Here is a 15,719-nt window from a genome sequence, read left to right on the forward strand (position 1 = left end):
GTATCTAAAGCACTTCACAGCCAGGTCTGTGAGTCCAAGCTCATTAATAAGACACTTGTGCAAGCAGACCTTTGAGTAGACTACTCAGGTGCATAAGGACAATGAACTGGAGTACGGAGTCTACTGCTCCAGAATTGAAATCAGTGATTTCCAGAATATTTTCTAAAAATAAGAGTAACACCGAAAGTAAATTTTTCAAGTAGTTAAAATGTAAAGGTATTTCACATCCAAGAATTATGTTATCATTTACACGACATCAGGTTCATCAAGTTCTTTTCAATTAAAAATTGACAATTAAAAAAGCCAACATTCACTTTTTGACTCATGATGATCCCATCCCATATAACTCCTAATTTTTCTGTTATTATCTTTAGTTGGAGCTCATACTGGTGTCACACTTGCTATCAAAACTATATCCACAAAACATTCAATAGAAGCCCAAGTTATAATCTCACCCTAACCTTTAATCAGACCGAACCTGACCAGTAATGAAGAACAATTGCATAAGTAGGAAAATTATTTATCTTGGAACTCTGAAACAGATAGATAATTTTGGCTAAATTTTTCCAGATGGTTTCAAAATCTGATAATTAGCCAAGCCTTTTACCAACCTACTGAAAGGGCTTGGATGCCTTCCCTGGCTGATTCATAAAAAGAACACATATTATATACACTATGGCATTCTTCATTCTTGGCCGCCAGCACAGGGATGTAATTAGTCAGTATTAGCTGATAGGTGTTTTGCTTTCTGTTTATATTAGAAGTGCAGATTAAACACAAACTTCTCACAACCTCCAGATTTGATATGCTTCCTTTCTGCTCTTTGGTCCTGTGCTCTAGTGGTGGAAAAGGGGTATTACTGCCTCCCAGCAGCATAGAGAACTGAGATAATGTTAGCGCCACATGCTTTTGCATACATGTGCACATGCATGTCTGTAGAAACATAGAGCTCTAGCACAGTGCTCTGGACAAGCTAGATTGTAACAACTGAAATATGGCTTACCATATTTCTTACCACCTGAACACACCATAAAAGACAGCAGTACATGAACTTTACATCAGTGACACCTAGTGCTTGGCTCTCCTGAGTGTCTTGAGTGACAACATTCACTGTCACTCTACACACATTCAAGCTGGTTTTCTCTCGACTACGTCCACTCTCCCAGGATGAAACATCACTGACAACAGGTCATATTTGCCACCCAAGCACCGTCCAAGGAGGTCCTGATGCATGATTTGGCTGCTGCAGGCACCTCCTGCCCAGCCTGTTTAGCTTCTTTCAGCAATGCCCCGCACCACCAGTCTGCATCCTCTGCATTATGGAGATGAGAAACACAAAGCAGCAATAAGCAAAAAAAAAATGCAGAACAAAAAAGCAATAGCTTGAAGAGGAACAACCGCTCTGGTAAAGCATGGGGAACAAAGCAAAGGAAGCAGGGAAGCTGCTGGAGCCAGCAAGAGCCATTTCAGCAGGAAGCAATACGGAGAGTTTAACTGCAGGACTTCACACTGGCAGCCCAGTACCAACATTTTGACTCTCCGAACAATTCTTTTATGAGGCAGGAAATCATTAATAGCAGGACCAGTTTTCCAAGTAAAGCAATATCTGTTGGAGCTAAAGGAACTCAGGCTTCCTTTAGTTTACACACACACACAAACACACACACACACACACAACACACACACACACAAAATGCCAGTTCAGATGACTTTTGCTGACGGACCAAACCAAGCTTAGCAAAGGAGATCAGTTTAAACACCAGAAAGGGCAGGCAATACCTGTAAAGACAGCTAAGTCCTAGGACAGAGAAGACACAGCATCTCCGTTCTTGGCAGCATGTAAAACACACTTGGCAAAGTTCTACCAGAAATTGAGTAGGGAGTGCTGATCCTGGCTGGGGAAAAGAGGATCTCTTGCACCTCTTGGGTGCTAGCCAGCATCTCCAGCCATTTTCACTGGGGATCAAAAGAAATGTTTTTTCAGGAGAGCTGTACACCCCAGCTATGAGGGCAGACTGCTGAGATGCACTCACAAGGCTCAGGAGTACCATTACAAGTATAAGCCAAAACACCATAAATATAGGTGTCTTCTGCAGATACTTCACCTTCAGCATCCAGTTTTCCATTTGAAAATATCCTACTAAAAGTGCATACATTTCTGTTTTATGAAAGACTGAGGAACTAAGCTGCATTTTCTTCAACACCATCCATTTTCTCTCCCATATATTGTACATCTTCTCCTAACATGTATCAGTTCCTAACAAAATAACTCCCATTCTTTTCAGTCTCCACCTACTTTTTTTTAAGTTTCTGGTTTATTATTTAACCCATATCCGAAGCATTTTAAAATCACTTAGGAGATGGGAAAGGGACACAAATCCCAAGCACAGGCAAAGTATTAATATAAAAGCACTATGACACTTCCAGCGCTATTTTCTATCCTCTTCACTCCCTAATATCTGCCGTTTTGGCTAATGACACACACTGACCATGCGGCTGGGAAAGGAGGCCCGAATTCTCTATAGAGTAAACATCTGCATTATGAAGATCTTCACTTTCCAACGTGAGGGGAAGTTTACTCTGAAATCTCAGGCAGGTAGGTAGGCAGGTAGATCACAGAGTGAGCAGGCTGGAAAAAACAAACAGACAAATAGGAGTTTCCACTGGACATGTTGACAAGCAGCAGTTTACCTCAGCTAACAAATCTGCAAATGGAACTTGCTTTGATGACACCAGGTGCAAGATCGTGCTTTGACCCAATTAAATTCAAACACACAACACTTGATATAAACGCTCCTATTCACAGTGAACTGTATTTCCCATACAGCTTTCTCATTTAGGACTTGGTTTTAGTTATCTATCCTGAGAAGTCCAAATGAAAGCAACTCATGAATGTGTCTTTAATTTGCATTCTTTCCTGCAGAAGATCTTCAATAATGCTTTTTTTCATTAAGTATCTGAAACCCACAATTTTAACACATTTTTACTGTATCTAATCCAGAGTAGATTTTACAATTAGACAAAAATTAAGCAGTTTTAATTTGTATTTCAGTTACGATAAAATGATTACAGGAAGGAGAGGTGTATTGCACAAAAATAGGCAATTTTATTTTATTGTCATGAAAATATATATGTAGTATTTTCTTATATTTGTAGTGAATGGTACCTCCAAAAGTTGAAGCTGATACAAAGTAAAAATGCAATAAAAAGCAGTTTGTGAACTCAAGGCCATCTTTTCCTGCAGTAATTTGTCAGCTCTACAGAGCAAGCAGATTTAAGAAGGATGCAGTTTTACACAAATTCAGCCACTGTAGGCTAAATCAGAAGTGAAAGTTGTGCATGGAGGCAGAACGTGCCCTTAGATACATCCATGCAGCTGAAATCAGTGGAACCATTCCAGGTGTGCACCTGTGTAACTGAAAGCAGAATGCAGGTATTTGCTTCCCCTTTGGACTTAATGTTCAGTAAGACGAGAAAACAAATTCAAGCTGTTCCCACTTCTCAGCGTTTACCAAAATCCTCTAATTGCTCTCCACAGGAAATACTTTGCGGCATACTCTAATCCTGACATGCAAAAAGTTACACAGGGCGATTCCCTGCTAACCTCTTAGGAAAACCCCAGCGCAAAGCTCCACATATCAAGGTGGAAATAGCAGCTCCACCTGACTCATGCTGCTTTACCCCTTTTGCCTTCAAATAAGCAGAATGCAGAGCGTGTACCAGAGCAGTTTTTTGCAACGTCAAACGCTGCCTGCACAGATCTGCTGACTGGGAATCCTGAAGCACACAGAACGCACGTAATCCAAAGGTAAAAGCAGCGGGCCATAAAGGGTCACAAGTTCTTGGGCAGAACTGAATAAATGTGCTTGAAAGACCAGAAATACGAGGTGGCCAGTGGCTCACAAAGGGAGAAAAAACAAAACTCAAACTTTCCAAAGAGCAAAGGCTTATTAATCTCTCTCTGTTCAGCTTCTAAAGTTTTATAACCACATATCTCACCTATAAATATTCGGTCTAAGACCAATGTGTCTTGTTCCGTGTAAACTCCCCAATCAATGCTGCCTCCTTTTCTATTAATCCACCCTTTAAAATACATTCTTTTATCAGGTTTTAATGTCTAACATGATTTAATCAGGAACACATGCCTCATAAATATCATCTGTCATGTTCCATTAGTTTCATGTGGAAAAGTACAAGTCAATAAACAAAGGTTGTGCCATAAATCTGCCTTGAACACATTATACCTCAAATAAGAAAATAAAAACATGTGTGTCCTTTGACCTGGATATTCTTAAAATGGAACTTCAGGTATTGTCTTATGCCTTTAAAAATGTCTAAAGCATTCACAATTAATTGCGTACCTAAGCAATTTCAATTTACATAATGTTGATATGGAGACGGTGATTAAATAAGCACTATGCCTTTAAGGCACCTGTTAAATAACATCACTGCCTCTGGGTTAAAACCGATATCCCAGACTGCACAATGAAAACCAGGTCCCTCCACCATGCAACTCCGCTGTAAAAATCCCTCATAACTCAGAGGAGTGGTTGGGTTCAGTTATTAAAGGAGAGAAGGGGAGAGAAAAAAAGAAGAAAAGAAAAGCACCTTGTCTTGTGCGCTGCGTGGAGCCGTGGTTGCTGTGAACACTGGCAGGCCCACGCAGCATGCCCAGGATGCCATGCAGCCCCGCTGCTCCTGGGCTGGAGGATGCCAGCTTGCCCCCAGTTCCCTGACTGCCCAAGGACCCAACCAATGTGGGTGACTCGGTGGTGCAGCCTTCCCCACCCACAGTGCACTAAGCCAAAGATCTGGTTTGATGTTTGGGTCTTTTGGGAATTTTCATTTAAGGAAACTCCCTGCCTTTCCAGAGTTGCAGGCCATGGTCAGTGTTCTCAACCTCTCCTGCACTCTACTGCGTGCAACAGACTGTGGCTTTTGGTATTTTCCACTAATGATCTAAGTTTGTCATAGGCTGTTAGGGAGCAATTGTGGCTTGTGGGAAGGTTGGGACAGATGCTACTCGGACAGAATTGCCTGCAGAAGCAGCAAGCTGGCCCTGATGGGCCCATGCGCTGGTCCCCCCCACACCCCTGTGCCTACCAACCCAGGGGCTGCTGCTTGTGCTGGGGCTCCTGTTCATCCCCCAGCACTTCTGTGTCCTGGAGCTGACCGATGTGCAAGATGGCTCGCTCAATTTAGCTCTGTTAAGGGCTCTGTTCAGTTCTCCTGAGGTACTATTGACTTCTGCAGGGTCTGGAAAGCGGTGAACATTTCTGATTGCTATCTAAAACCAGAGAAATCGGACTGTGAGCAGCTTTAGAGTCCCTGAGAAAGAAACTCTGATGTTTTCCTCGCAAGTGTTGTGAAATCTGGAGAGCAAGGAGCTTCACAAACTTTGAGAACTGAACCAAACACTGGGTAATGACTCAGATCTCCAGTGGGTCTTACAGGACATGTTGGATGCATGCAAAATATTTTCTCTTATGTGTTGAGAGGACGCTTCATGTGCTCAGTGCTGGGCCCAGAATTTGTGCATGGACACAGTTCTCAAGTGCGTTCTCCCAAGCCAACATCCAACCTGGCTGAACACCAAAACTCCTCGCTGGCAGAGGAATAAGTTTCTTTCAAAAACCTGCACTAATTAAGGCCGCTCTCAGGACCCTTATAAACATCAGGCTCTGCTTTCCAGCTCTTGAGTTGCCTTTTCTTTCAATAATAGAATTTTTAAAAGCAAGTGAGTTTTCTAGGTCAGAAAACTCTACTCATCAGAATTGTATAATTGGAAAGTCATAATACTCGTAATTCCCTGAGAGCCTTTATCTTGCACATCTCAGACGGACTCCAATGGTATCACCTGGCAAGAAGCCAGAGGAGCACTGCTACTAAAGCAGCACGATAAGATCAGTACTGAGTGGGAGAAATGCCAACAAAAAATCTCTCACTTTTCCCTGGACTTTCACCCAAACAAACAAGTATGTTACTGCAGTTACCCCTGTCAATGAAGTCTCATCGCTTGAATGTCAGCCCCATCCTTCCTCTGTAACCTTTAACAAAAAGGCAATGAACCTCAGTCGCTTTCCCACCTCACTCCTTGCCTAGGAGGCTTCAGCTTGTATTGGAACAGATTATTACATAGCATAACTTTCTAGGCAGTTGTCTGCACCGTGTGCTGGAATTCACAATGGGAAGAATTCAAAATTAATACTATTGCACCACTCACAAAAGATACCATAAGAGGAGACCCACAGAAAGCAAGAACTATTAACATTCAGCATCAGAATACTAAGCGCCAGATCCAGAGAGGTATTTAAGCACTGAATTTCCACTGACGTCAATGGGACCAAGGTGCCTGCATTCCCCTCTGGATCAGACTGCTATTAGAGCAAACTTCAAGGCTTGATTCTTCAGAGGTTCTACAGTTTCTATAAACTCTTCAGCACATCCTCTGAGAAGCAAGTCCTTCAGAGGAAGGCCTAGGAAACTTATCAGACAGCTGTCTTCTTGTCTTGCCTGAAAACAGTCATCCAGTTCTCAAAGAAAATGAACAGGGCTTCCGTAAGTGTATGAGAAGGAAAAAGAAAAAGGAGAAGAAAAAAAAAACTTTTATGATATTTTTCAGGTGTCCCTGCTGGGCTTCCTAGGAGCCACTTAGCTTAATGTATCCCTAAGGTAGGATCTACTGCCAAGCTTATGGAATGGTAATATGGTAGGAGGCATCCGACAGCTGTTGCACTGTGGAAAAATACATGATAGTAATTAAGCCCTCATTTAGACTTACAGGTTGTTTTCAATTAACTTAGGCATTGCTAAGTTTCACTAAACCAAATAAATAAAAAAAATAAAAACAACCCAAAACCCCCTAAACTCTAAACCCAAGAAACCTGTCTACAACAACAACTGAGAGAATGGTGGGATTCTGTAATTTATAAAGAAACTAAATTGAACAAGTCTAATGGGCACCAAAGGGTGATCACTTGCCTCATTCAGAAATATAAATCAAAGATACCACCCAAAGGAAAAGGGAATTAAAAAGGCCCTTGTGATGACAGTTGAGATTGAAATTAATTTGCCCACTTGCAGAAATTCTGAAAGTGTTTGCTCTTGATTTTTCATCCCCACCACATGGCAGCTGTTTTCTTCCAAAGCACACACTCACCCTGTTGTGGGCTGCTGGAATAAGACAGCCAGCATTGGAAATAGACGTGCCCCACAGTGGCATGGCAAGCAATGGGCACGGCGTCCACACCGCAGGGTGCGCAGAGCCTTAAGTACGTATACAGACAAAGGCCTGTGTCTGGCCCAGGCTCTGACAGAGGAGGAAGGTGCTACAAATATAAACCTCAGGCCAGGTAGCCAAAGAACCCGACCGAATTTCAGTCACGTGGGTATATCTCAGTTTCCCTTGGCTGCTTCGATCAACTGTGGCCCAAAGTTGTAAAACCTGCCCGCAGCTGCTCTGCTCACCCCCAACCTGATATTTCACACTGTGACTTTATGCAGGCTTGTTTAGGTCTAACAAGGTCCTTATTTTTCTACAATGCAGGAAATAAGGAAACCAGCCATCAATTATTAGAAGCGCAGCAGATCTGAGCAGCGTGGCTGTAAAACAGATTTTTCTTTAATGAAACTGAACTGACATTTGCCAGAAATAACAAGTGCCCAAGACCAAAATGTAAATCAAAACTAAAGGAGAGTTTTCAAAACTTTGAATCATTGGTAGCAACAGACAAGCTCAGAAGGAGGTTGGTATGATTTTGGAATGTCTTAAAAATGTGTGACTAATATGACTTCTAAAGACATTATTTGTGAGTTAGTATTTCAGTCTCCCCACAGAAAGAAAACATCGCGACCAGAGAGGGCCACAACGTTCGCTGTAATAACCGTGTTAGTATGTCACCATCGCTATGCTAGGAAGGAGGGCTTTGTTTTCATTTCAGAAAGCAAAGAAAGGGAAGACATTAATGTCAGAAATCATCAGTGCCTGCTAAGAGAAGGAAGAACACAGCTGTTACCATTTTCCTACTGTCCAGGTTTTAAACATGGCACTTGGTTTGAGTTGGTCTCTGCCCAGGTCCTAGGAGACCATTGGTTCCATCACAACATCTCTGAATAGAGCCTCGTCTAGTCAAGGAGGAGTGGTGCTGTTTGCTGAAGAGAGACGTAACAGGAAGAAAGAAAGGGTGGGTTTGTAGGAAGCAGCAGTCGCTAGAGATTGCCTTACTGTGATTTCTGTCAATGCGACTCTGGTGCAGTGATGCTCCTCCTGCCCCCACTCTTCCTCATGAAACCCCGACTGAGGACACACATCCAACTTCACGGTGCAATGAGGAGTGCAGTGCAGAAGGCACCTGAAGCAAGAGAAGTCTGGCAGCATGAGATGACCTGAGACCTGCTCTTTTACAGATTTCAAGTGAAAGCCAATGGGATGGTCCAGCTTGTTTTAGTGCTATCTATTGAATACCATTGTTCACGATTTAAATGTACTGTTTCTTCCACAGGAACATCTAAAGGGAGACACTTCCAAGTGCCAATGAATTTATCACATCCTTTGCAAAGCCAGGTGCCAGGTTTAATATCCTTGCAGTCAAAACCAAAGGTCTTCCTACTAGTTTGATCTTTGGCTTCGGTCTTTTTCTGCATTTATCTGCACCCAAAAGATCCCTCAAGTGTCACTGACTTTTCCACTCTGGTACATCTCCGGAGCTGACCAGATTGCCTCTTGTGCCATTAACCCACCAGTACCACATGTGGGTTACCACCTTCCAGTTCTTCTCCAAAGCTCTGATTTTCAAAGCCATTTAAGAAAGTATGATCATTAACCTTTCTTCCTGCAGCCAAAATGATGCTTTATAGAAAGGTAACACCAATTGCCTATGCTTTTTAATAATATTTTTAATGGGCTATGAGGTGATACATATTTTCCCAGACCTATGACATCCCAATCCTTTTCAGTATCACTGCTTGCCAGGACATACAGCATTCTATCTGTAAAAACTGTTCATATTCTTCATTGCAAGGAATAGCCTCATGTGTTTGTATGAAAATATCCATCACCCAGTTTCCTATTTCCTTATCCTTGCTTAAGAAATCCCTGTTGCATGATAGCCACATCCTAATTTTTATTTATTTTTTCCTTAATCTGAATCAACAGACAAATTTTACTGGCAGGGGTTCTCTATTTTCTGTGAGGATTTCAGCAGAAATATTAGACAACATCAGGAACAAAACTCAGAGTTGTGTACAAAATACTGTCACTGATAGTTGTTTTGTATGCATCTCAATTTCTACAGATAATTCACTTCTTAAAGGATTCAGCAGAGCACATATTATTTTCTATGCAGCTATTTCTTTTCTATCAGCACTGCATGTGACAATTCAAGACGTCTCCCATAAGCTGAAGTCTAATCCATCACCACATTTGCCTCTGCCAGCCTCACTATAGCACAGGAACAAACCTGATGAGAAGGATTCTTTTAAGCAGCAAAAAGGCTACCTTGTTAATGTAGGTTCCTGTCACAATTCACCTCAGTTCAAAGCAGTCCAAACTCCACCTGGACATGAGATCTGACTTAGCAACTGAAAGTGCTGGAGGATTTCAGTATGGACAGTTCGTTTTTATATTTGGAAAACAGGGTGTACTACGAATGAATAATAATAATTCAATCCGAGCCTAATTCAGTATCAATAAGGCTATTTCCTTCTACAGAACAATGGCTGGCATTTTCTATTCCCAATAGGCAATCGTGTGTTAGTTAGCAATGGCATGTCCCCAAAATGCCACAGAACATTTCACAACTGCTTTGCACATAAAAATCAATCATTTTCCATGCCCAGCTGTCCCACCACTGGCTCTCCCAGCTGCTCTTATAGAGCCCTTCACTTAGCCTATTTTTCACTGCATGCCTTCCCTGCGTTTTCATGATAAACAAGCACCCAGAAACACTAGTAAGGGAAGGTCTGAACTTTGTTCTCTAAGTCAGAGACAACAGCAGCCTCTAGCTCCCTTGTAGCTCTTTACTGCACCCATACAGTTCAGTGCAGGAATGAATGTCACAGAAAAGACAGTAGGGCACCAAGAGTTACATCCCATAGCAGGATTTCCATTCAGCCTGTCTTTAAAATTTCCAGTTACAAACATCTTGTGGCCTGCTCAGCAACACACGTCAAGAGGCGAATAGACTCATAGCTAACATTTTTCTTAGCGTCCAGCCCAAATAATCCCCGTGGAAGAATAAACCAACACTGAAGAGACAGAAGGCACTGAATCCCATGTGCATTTCACAAAGCATTTAGTACCAATGTGGAAAACCTTCTGCCACACTCAGGTTTGGAAAGAATACAGTAACAACATTCTCTCCCACAGCAGCAGAACAAGACTGGTGTGATCACCACGCACACCAAGTAGAACCCTGACCTATAAATCAGCGGACTCCAAGTTTAGATGGTCCTTAGAAATAACATCTAGCTTGTATTTTAAATCCAGGTTGCTCAGCAAATTCTATAGTCAAGAGCCTTCACGCTGGAATCCATATCCAAGCCTTGGATTGTTTTCTCTAGTGGCAGTCAGTACAATAATTTCTTTTTGTCCAAATTCCAGTTGGTTACAAGATGAGACTATTTTTCAGTTTCCTCTCAACTCCCATATTATCTCTAGGCACTGAAACTGTCTTCCTGCCACTTCAGAGTGACTGCTTGCTGCTGCAACATCCATCCCATGCGTAAAGCATCTTTATCACCTCTAATGTTTACCATTCTTAATTTTCATGTCTCCCAGCAACTTCTCCAGCAGCTCATAAAGACACTATTGTTCACATTAACACTGATTCTTGGCAAGAAAACTTCCTGAAAGCAGGTTAGTCCCATTTTAAGAAAGTTAACCTAGACACCACTGAAGCATCAAGCCTCTGCAAAACGCTAGGGTTTTAACCCAAACTTGCCAAATAAACTGCATTTGTAGCCAATGCCATCATGCATTAGGTCTCAAAACACAATTCACGATTAGACATTCCAATGGTCTGCTCTCACTTTCTAGCTTTTGGCCCCCTTCATATCTGCTTTCTATGACTAATGTAGCAAAATATACACACTTGTAAAAGTATTTGTGGAAGTGGCAAACTTATAAGCAAACAGGCATAAAAACGAACTTTGACAAAGTGCTCTGAGTATTCCTGCCAGTAATTTGTGCCCAACAGTTTCTGACGGGATGCAGTAAGAGAAAGGAGATCTCATATGAATATTTCCAGTAAAAGCTAGCCAAATCACCCTCACAGATTTTGAATATTTACACATTCAGCAGACCAAAAGCTATTTACATCAGTTGCCATATTTCCATGTGTTTAGCCCACAATTCAAATAAGTTACGTCCCTTTATATAGATTTAAAATAAACCATCAGAAAACCTGCACAAAGTCGAAGACAGAGGTCAGGAGGCCAGGAGAATGAGTAAGTTTTCAAGAGCTGAGAAAGAGCAAGTGGGCTCTAGGGGTAAACATCTCTTAAATTTCCTGCGTACTCATTCAGAGATGCTGAAATGCAGCATCCTTGTTTCGAAAAAAAGAACTATTCACACGCAGCCTGCAGCTTACTCCTGTGAAAACATAAGTCAACAAACCTTAGCCAAGAGCTCAAGAACTCAAAGAAAAACAATATTAGCCAATTTGTGATAAGTTAGCAAAAGGAAAAATAAAACAAGTAAAACTCCTCAAATTAAAAACTTGAGATATTTTTTTCTTTTGTCAAGTGTACTGAGTCCATGCCTAAAAGACAAATTTTGTGCCTTAGCCCTCCACAGCTCAAGTCTGCGCCCTTTTTATCTGCTCTTGGATTAAAATGGTGTTGTTTCAGGTCTTAGGCTAGCAGAATCAGGCCAACTCAGCTTCAGCTGAATGTAAACCAGCTCTGAGGACTTTAAGGAAACTGAACATTATGGCAATCAGAGATCCAGAAAAGAAGAATTACGTAGCGTTGCCTTTTCCTCTTCAAGTCTCGGGAGATAGTCTCAGCTGCGCACAAAGTCTGTTCAGCTGGAGAGATGAGCTCCTTGTAGCAGCTCCTGCACATCAAAGCCCATAGGCACACCATCCGTCGGCGCTCCCTGCCTCCTCAACCGCTGCCAGAACATTTTCTCTTCTTCTGGTACACAGAGGCAACCCAAAAGTCTCTTCTTCCAGCAGACCAGGGAGAAGATTTTCTTCCCAACAGCTTATTTGTAACACAGATCCCTTAACATAGGTCTCAATGTAACCTCCTTTCCTTCATCTCAGCATTTCAGGTACTAAAATAAATGGAAGAATTTGCTCTTCGGTAAACTCTCCTGCAACTGGCGGTGTAAAGCAGATGCCAAGCAGCAAGAAGCCCTACTGAAACGTTCCGTTAAAAACCTTCCTCTCCCAAAGATAACAAACAGGCATTCCACATGTTTCACTCCTCATAGCGAAGCAGACTTACCAATAAGGACATGTGGCAGGTAGCAAGAAGAGATCTGGCCCACATGCACACCACGTAAAGGAGGAGCGCTCATGCTCAAATAAATGCCACCCCAGGCTGATAGAACCACGCACTGCAGCACAGCAGAGAATGCCAGACCAGATCTGAAATGGAGCGCAGCCACATCACCTGAGCATTGCAGGTGAACCAACAAAGTCTGCCACACAGCACAGGCAATTAAGCTGACCCTGCTGGTGTGCCGAAACAACGGTACCATTTCTGGATCCAGAACTAGCTTGTGTTTCTCCACTCTGTATTCTATTACATTCTTGATGAAGAAATGTCCTGAATAATAAACCAACTTGCCCCAAAACAATACAAGTAAATGACACAATTTAGAGTAGAGTCCAAGCACCCTAACTCTCCCATCCCAAATATTTACGTACTTGGCCACGTCGGCTGCTGGCACAATCTTTGTTCTCTCTCTTCACCAGTTCTTTTCCTGTTTCATGAAAGAGAGCAGATCACACCAACTTTAGATCTATACGAGGTCCTGAACAGGAAGGAGAATTAAGTATGAATGTACTGTGCTGACCGCCTGACCTTGGCATCTGAGCTACTGGGCTGCTCCTGCTTGCACTTCCCCCTCTGGGAGCAGATTTAACACTTGGACTTTCTCTTCCGTGCCTGAAAAGAGCATGGATTTTCAAAAAACATTCAGTTCTCACCTCCTCCCAACGTCAGTGCTACAGCTCACTGCAATTTCAGCAGAAGCAGCAGAGCAAAGCAGGAGTTATGAAACTTCACGCTAAATCCTTTCTGGAAAATAGTGGGGAATAAAACAGAAATCGCCTTTTTCTATCTGTTTTCACTTTAATTCTCCTTTCTCTGCCCAGCACAGAGGGGAGCTGGGAGGTAGACAGGACTTACATAAGGAACAACAAGTCAAGAGATCCGTTTTGGGGTGAAATGAGTTCTTCTGAACACAAACTGCTGCTTTCCTCAAATGCCTTCCCGGGCCTCTTTTCTCTCTTAGGCAATCACCACTACGGAGATGCTCCAGCAAAGAGCACAACATGCAGTCGTCGTAAGAGACTGATCATTTGCTCTCAGTGAAGGATTCAGGTTAAATCAAAGCCAGCTGCTTCAGAGAAGGGCAGTCGGATAAGAAGAACTTAAGCAAAATAATAATAAAAAAGACAATCTAGAGCCTACATACGTAGCAAATCTACTCTTGTATTTCAAACAAACAAGTCTAAAGTACCTAAGCCTCACGAGCAGAAAACATAACTTTTTTTAAGCCATCCTCTTGTGTTGTTGTTCTGCCCTAATAACTCTGCAATGTGCTACTCATCTCTCCCAGTTAAATATCCTGTTTCACAAGCCCACTCCTAGATATCTGAAACTGCATGGCATTTCTATCTAGCTTTAGGCATCTAGCATTCCAAAGAATTAATATTTAAACTTATTATGAAGGAATGGGGATTGCATTAAGCATGTAGTCTTTAGCAAAACATTCATCTTAATAAAATATTTTGTTGCTTGTTTGAAGCACATTTGCGATTCTTTAAACTCACAAAAGACTATGCTCCAAACCCGACACAAGCATCTGCATTTTCCTCTTATTACAACCAAGTCTTAGATAGGATTATAGACTGGAAGCTATCAAATTTCAATTTTACGATATGCTTAAAATTATATTATCTTTCTTTGCCCAGAGGATTGTTGACTTGAGCATTCAAGTGACTTAACCACAGCACACTGTGAGAAAGCAATGAATCAGAGCACTTATTTTAAATAATCCTAGACCCTCCACCTCTTCTCAGAAAGCTCCTCGTGCTAACGCAATATTGTTCTTGTGTCTTAGAAACAAACTGATCAACCACAAAACATCACTTAATTCTTTTTTCCCCTCTTATATTAGTCTTTGATTTACACCTCAGATACTCTCTCCCAAGCCAGCACATGTAATTTATTTACAGTATAGGAAGGCAGGCAAAATACATCATCTACTGTTATACAACCTTCTACAAGGTATTAAAATACCAGGCCCCTGGAGAAACACTTCATATAGTTCAGCAAGTTCCAAAATAAACCAAACAGGCAGCCCCTTAAGCACTTAAAACAACAATGGGGATCTGTATGAAGAAGTTAGTTTTACAGTTTTTGGTGATGTCGCCTTCGTGTCATTTTTCCTTCTGGCAAAATATGAAAAAAAAAAAAAAAAAGAAAGAAAAAACCACAAAACTCACATAAGAATGTATTTGCTTTCCTCTCATTCTAAAAGACTGACAACTCTACAGCACTCACAAAGCCCTCCTCTTATTGTACATAAATGCCAGAATTACATGCAGTTCAAGATGCTTTGTGTTTGTTTAACCCCTAGAATAAATGTGATCAGGTAGATTCAATTACAGTGCTTCTTACCAACCCACTATGCAAAATACCCACATCTACATTCAGACATAATGGTGGAAAAGTCAGAACTAATGCAAATGGTTTGAGAAAAGAGAAGCTGGGGAAGGAGAGGGACAATTTGACTGAGGTCACCCTTGTAAACCCTAAATGAGCAAAACCTTAAAACAACCTAAATCACACAGCTTCAGAATTCGCATCTATTTCCTACTGCAGCTCTGGAAACGTTTCTTCTATTTTCCAGGCAGTCTACTCTCTACAAAAAGTTTTAATTATTAGCAATCATTTAATCCATCAAAACTAATGAGCGTAATTAAAAAAAAAAAAAAGTCCTCGTTCCAGGTTAGTAGGAAAGCACAGATCTGAGAACAGAAAGCTTCAGGTTCCGACCGAGACCCCACAGCACGGTGCCAGCAGTGCGAGTGGAGGGGAAGGCAAAGGGAATTCTTTGCCTCTATTCTTCGAAGCCTGCACAGAAAGGCAGTACAGCGGTGGCCTGAACTGATACTTATCTGAATGGAAGAACCGGCCCTTGCTTTTTTACATGCCCCATTTGAATGCAATAAAACAGCGTGAGTGGTTTTAACTGGTCGTTCTGTCTATGTCACTGTAACGCTCCTTGCTCTCGGGAGGAGATAACAGCTGTGCCATATTCAGAAACACGTACTTTTGCTATTGTTTGCACATTTGCAGGGCCGGATTACGCCGTACCACAGCAAGCACTGCCCTTGCTTTGGAACCCTGTATTCTTTGAGTCGCATCAGTGTGCTGGGAAACAACGCGTGGTGGCTGAGAAAAAAAAAAAAGCAAAGAAAAACAACACTCTATTAAAAGCAGTTCTCAAGCACTTTGAAATAATTACTAGATTGCACGCC

The 15,719-nt window shown here is 41.8% G+C and overlaps 1 protein-coding gene across 9 annotated transcripts in view; it reads right to left on the reverse strand.

Moving 5' to 3' along the window:
• The window catches only part of GLIS1 (GLIS family zinc finger 1), a 180,255-nt gene that overhangs the window by 158,842 nt on the left and 5,694 nt on the right, over positions 1-15,719 (reverse strand). Inside the window, exons 1-2 of one of the 9 annotated variants that reach the window (XM_085231387.1) lie at positions 13,033-13,055; positions 12,876-12,931 (exon numbers count right to left, since the gene is read on the reverse strand). The exons of 7 other annotated variants lie outside the window; for them this stretch is intronic. In XM_085231387.1, coding sequence (XP_085087513.1) covers positions 12,876-12,931; positions 13,033-13,040 — 64 coding nt within the window. In that variant the 5' untranslated portion in view covers positions 13,041-13,055. Of the gene's footprint in view, positions 1-12,875; positions 12,932-13,032; positions 13,056-15,511; positions 15,634-15,719 lie in introns of those variants that run through there. One more of the 9 variants, XM_085231384.1, reaches the window with a different exon arrangement.

The sequence above is a fragment of the Meleagris gallopavo genome, chromosome 10 (assembly GCF_905368555.1).
Source record: "Meleagris gallopavo chromosome 10, MGAL_WU_HG_1.1, whole genome shotgun sequence".
Lineage (NCBI taxonomy): Eukaryota > Metazoa > Chordata > Aves > Galliformes > Phasianidae > Meleagris > Meleagris gallopavo.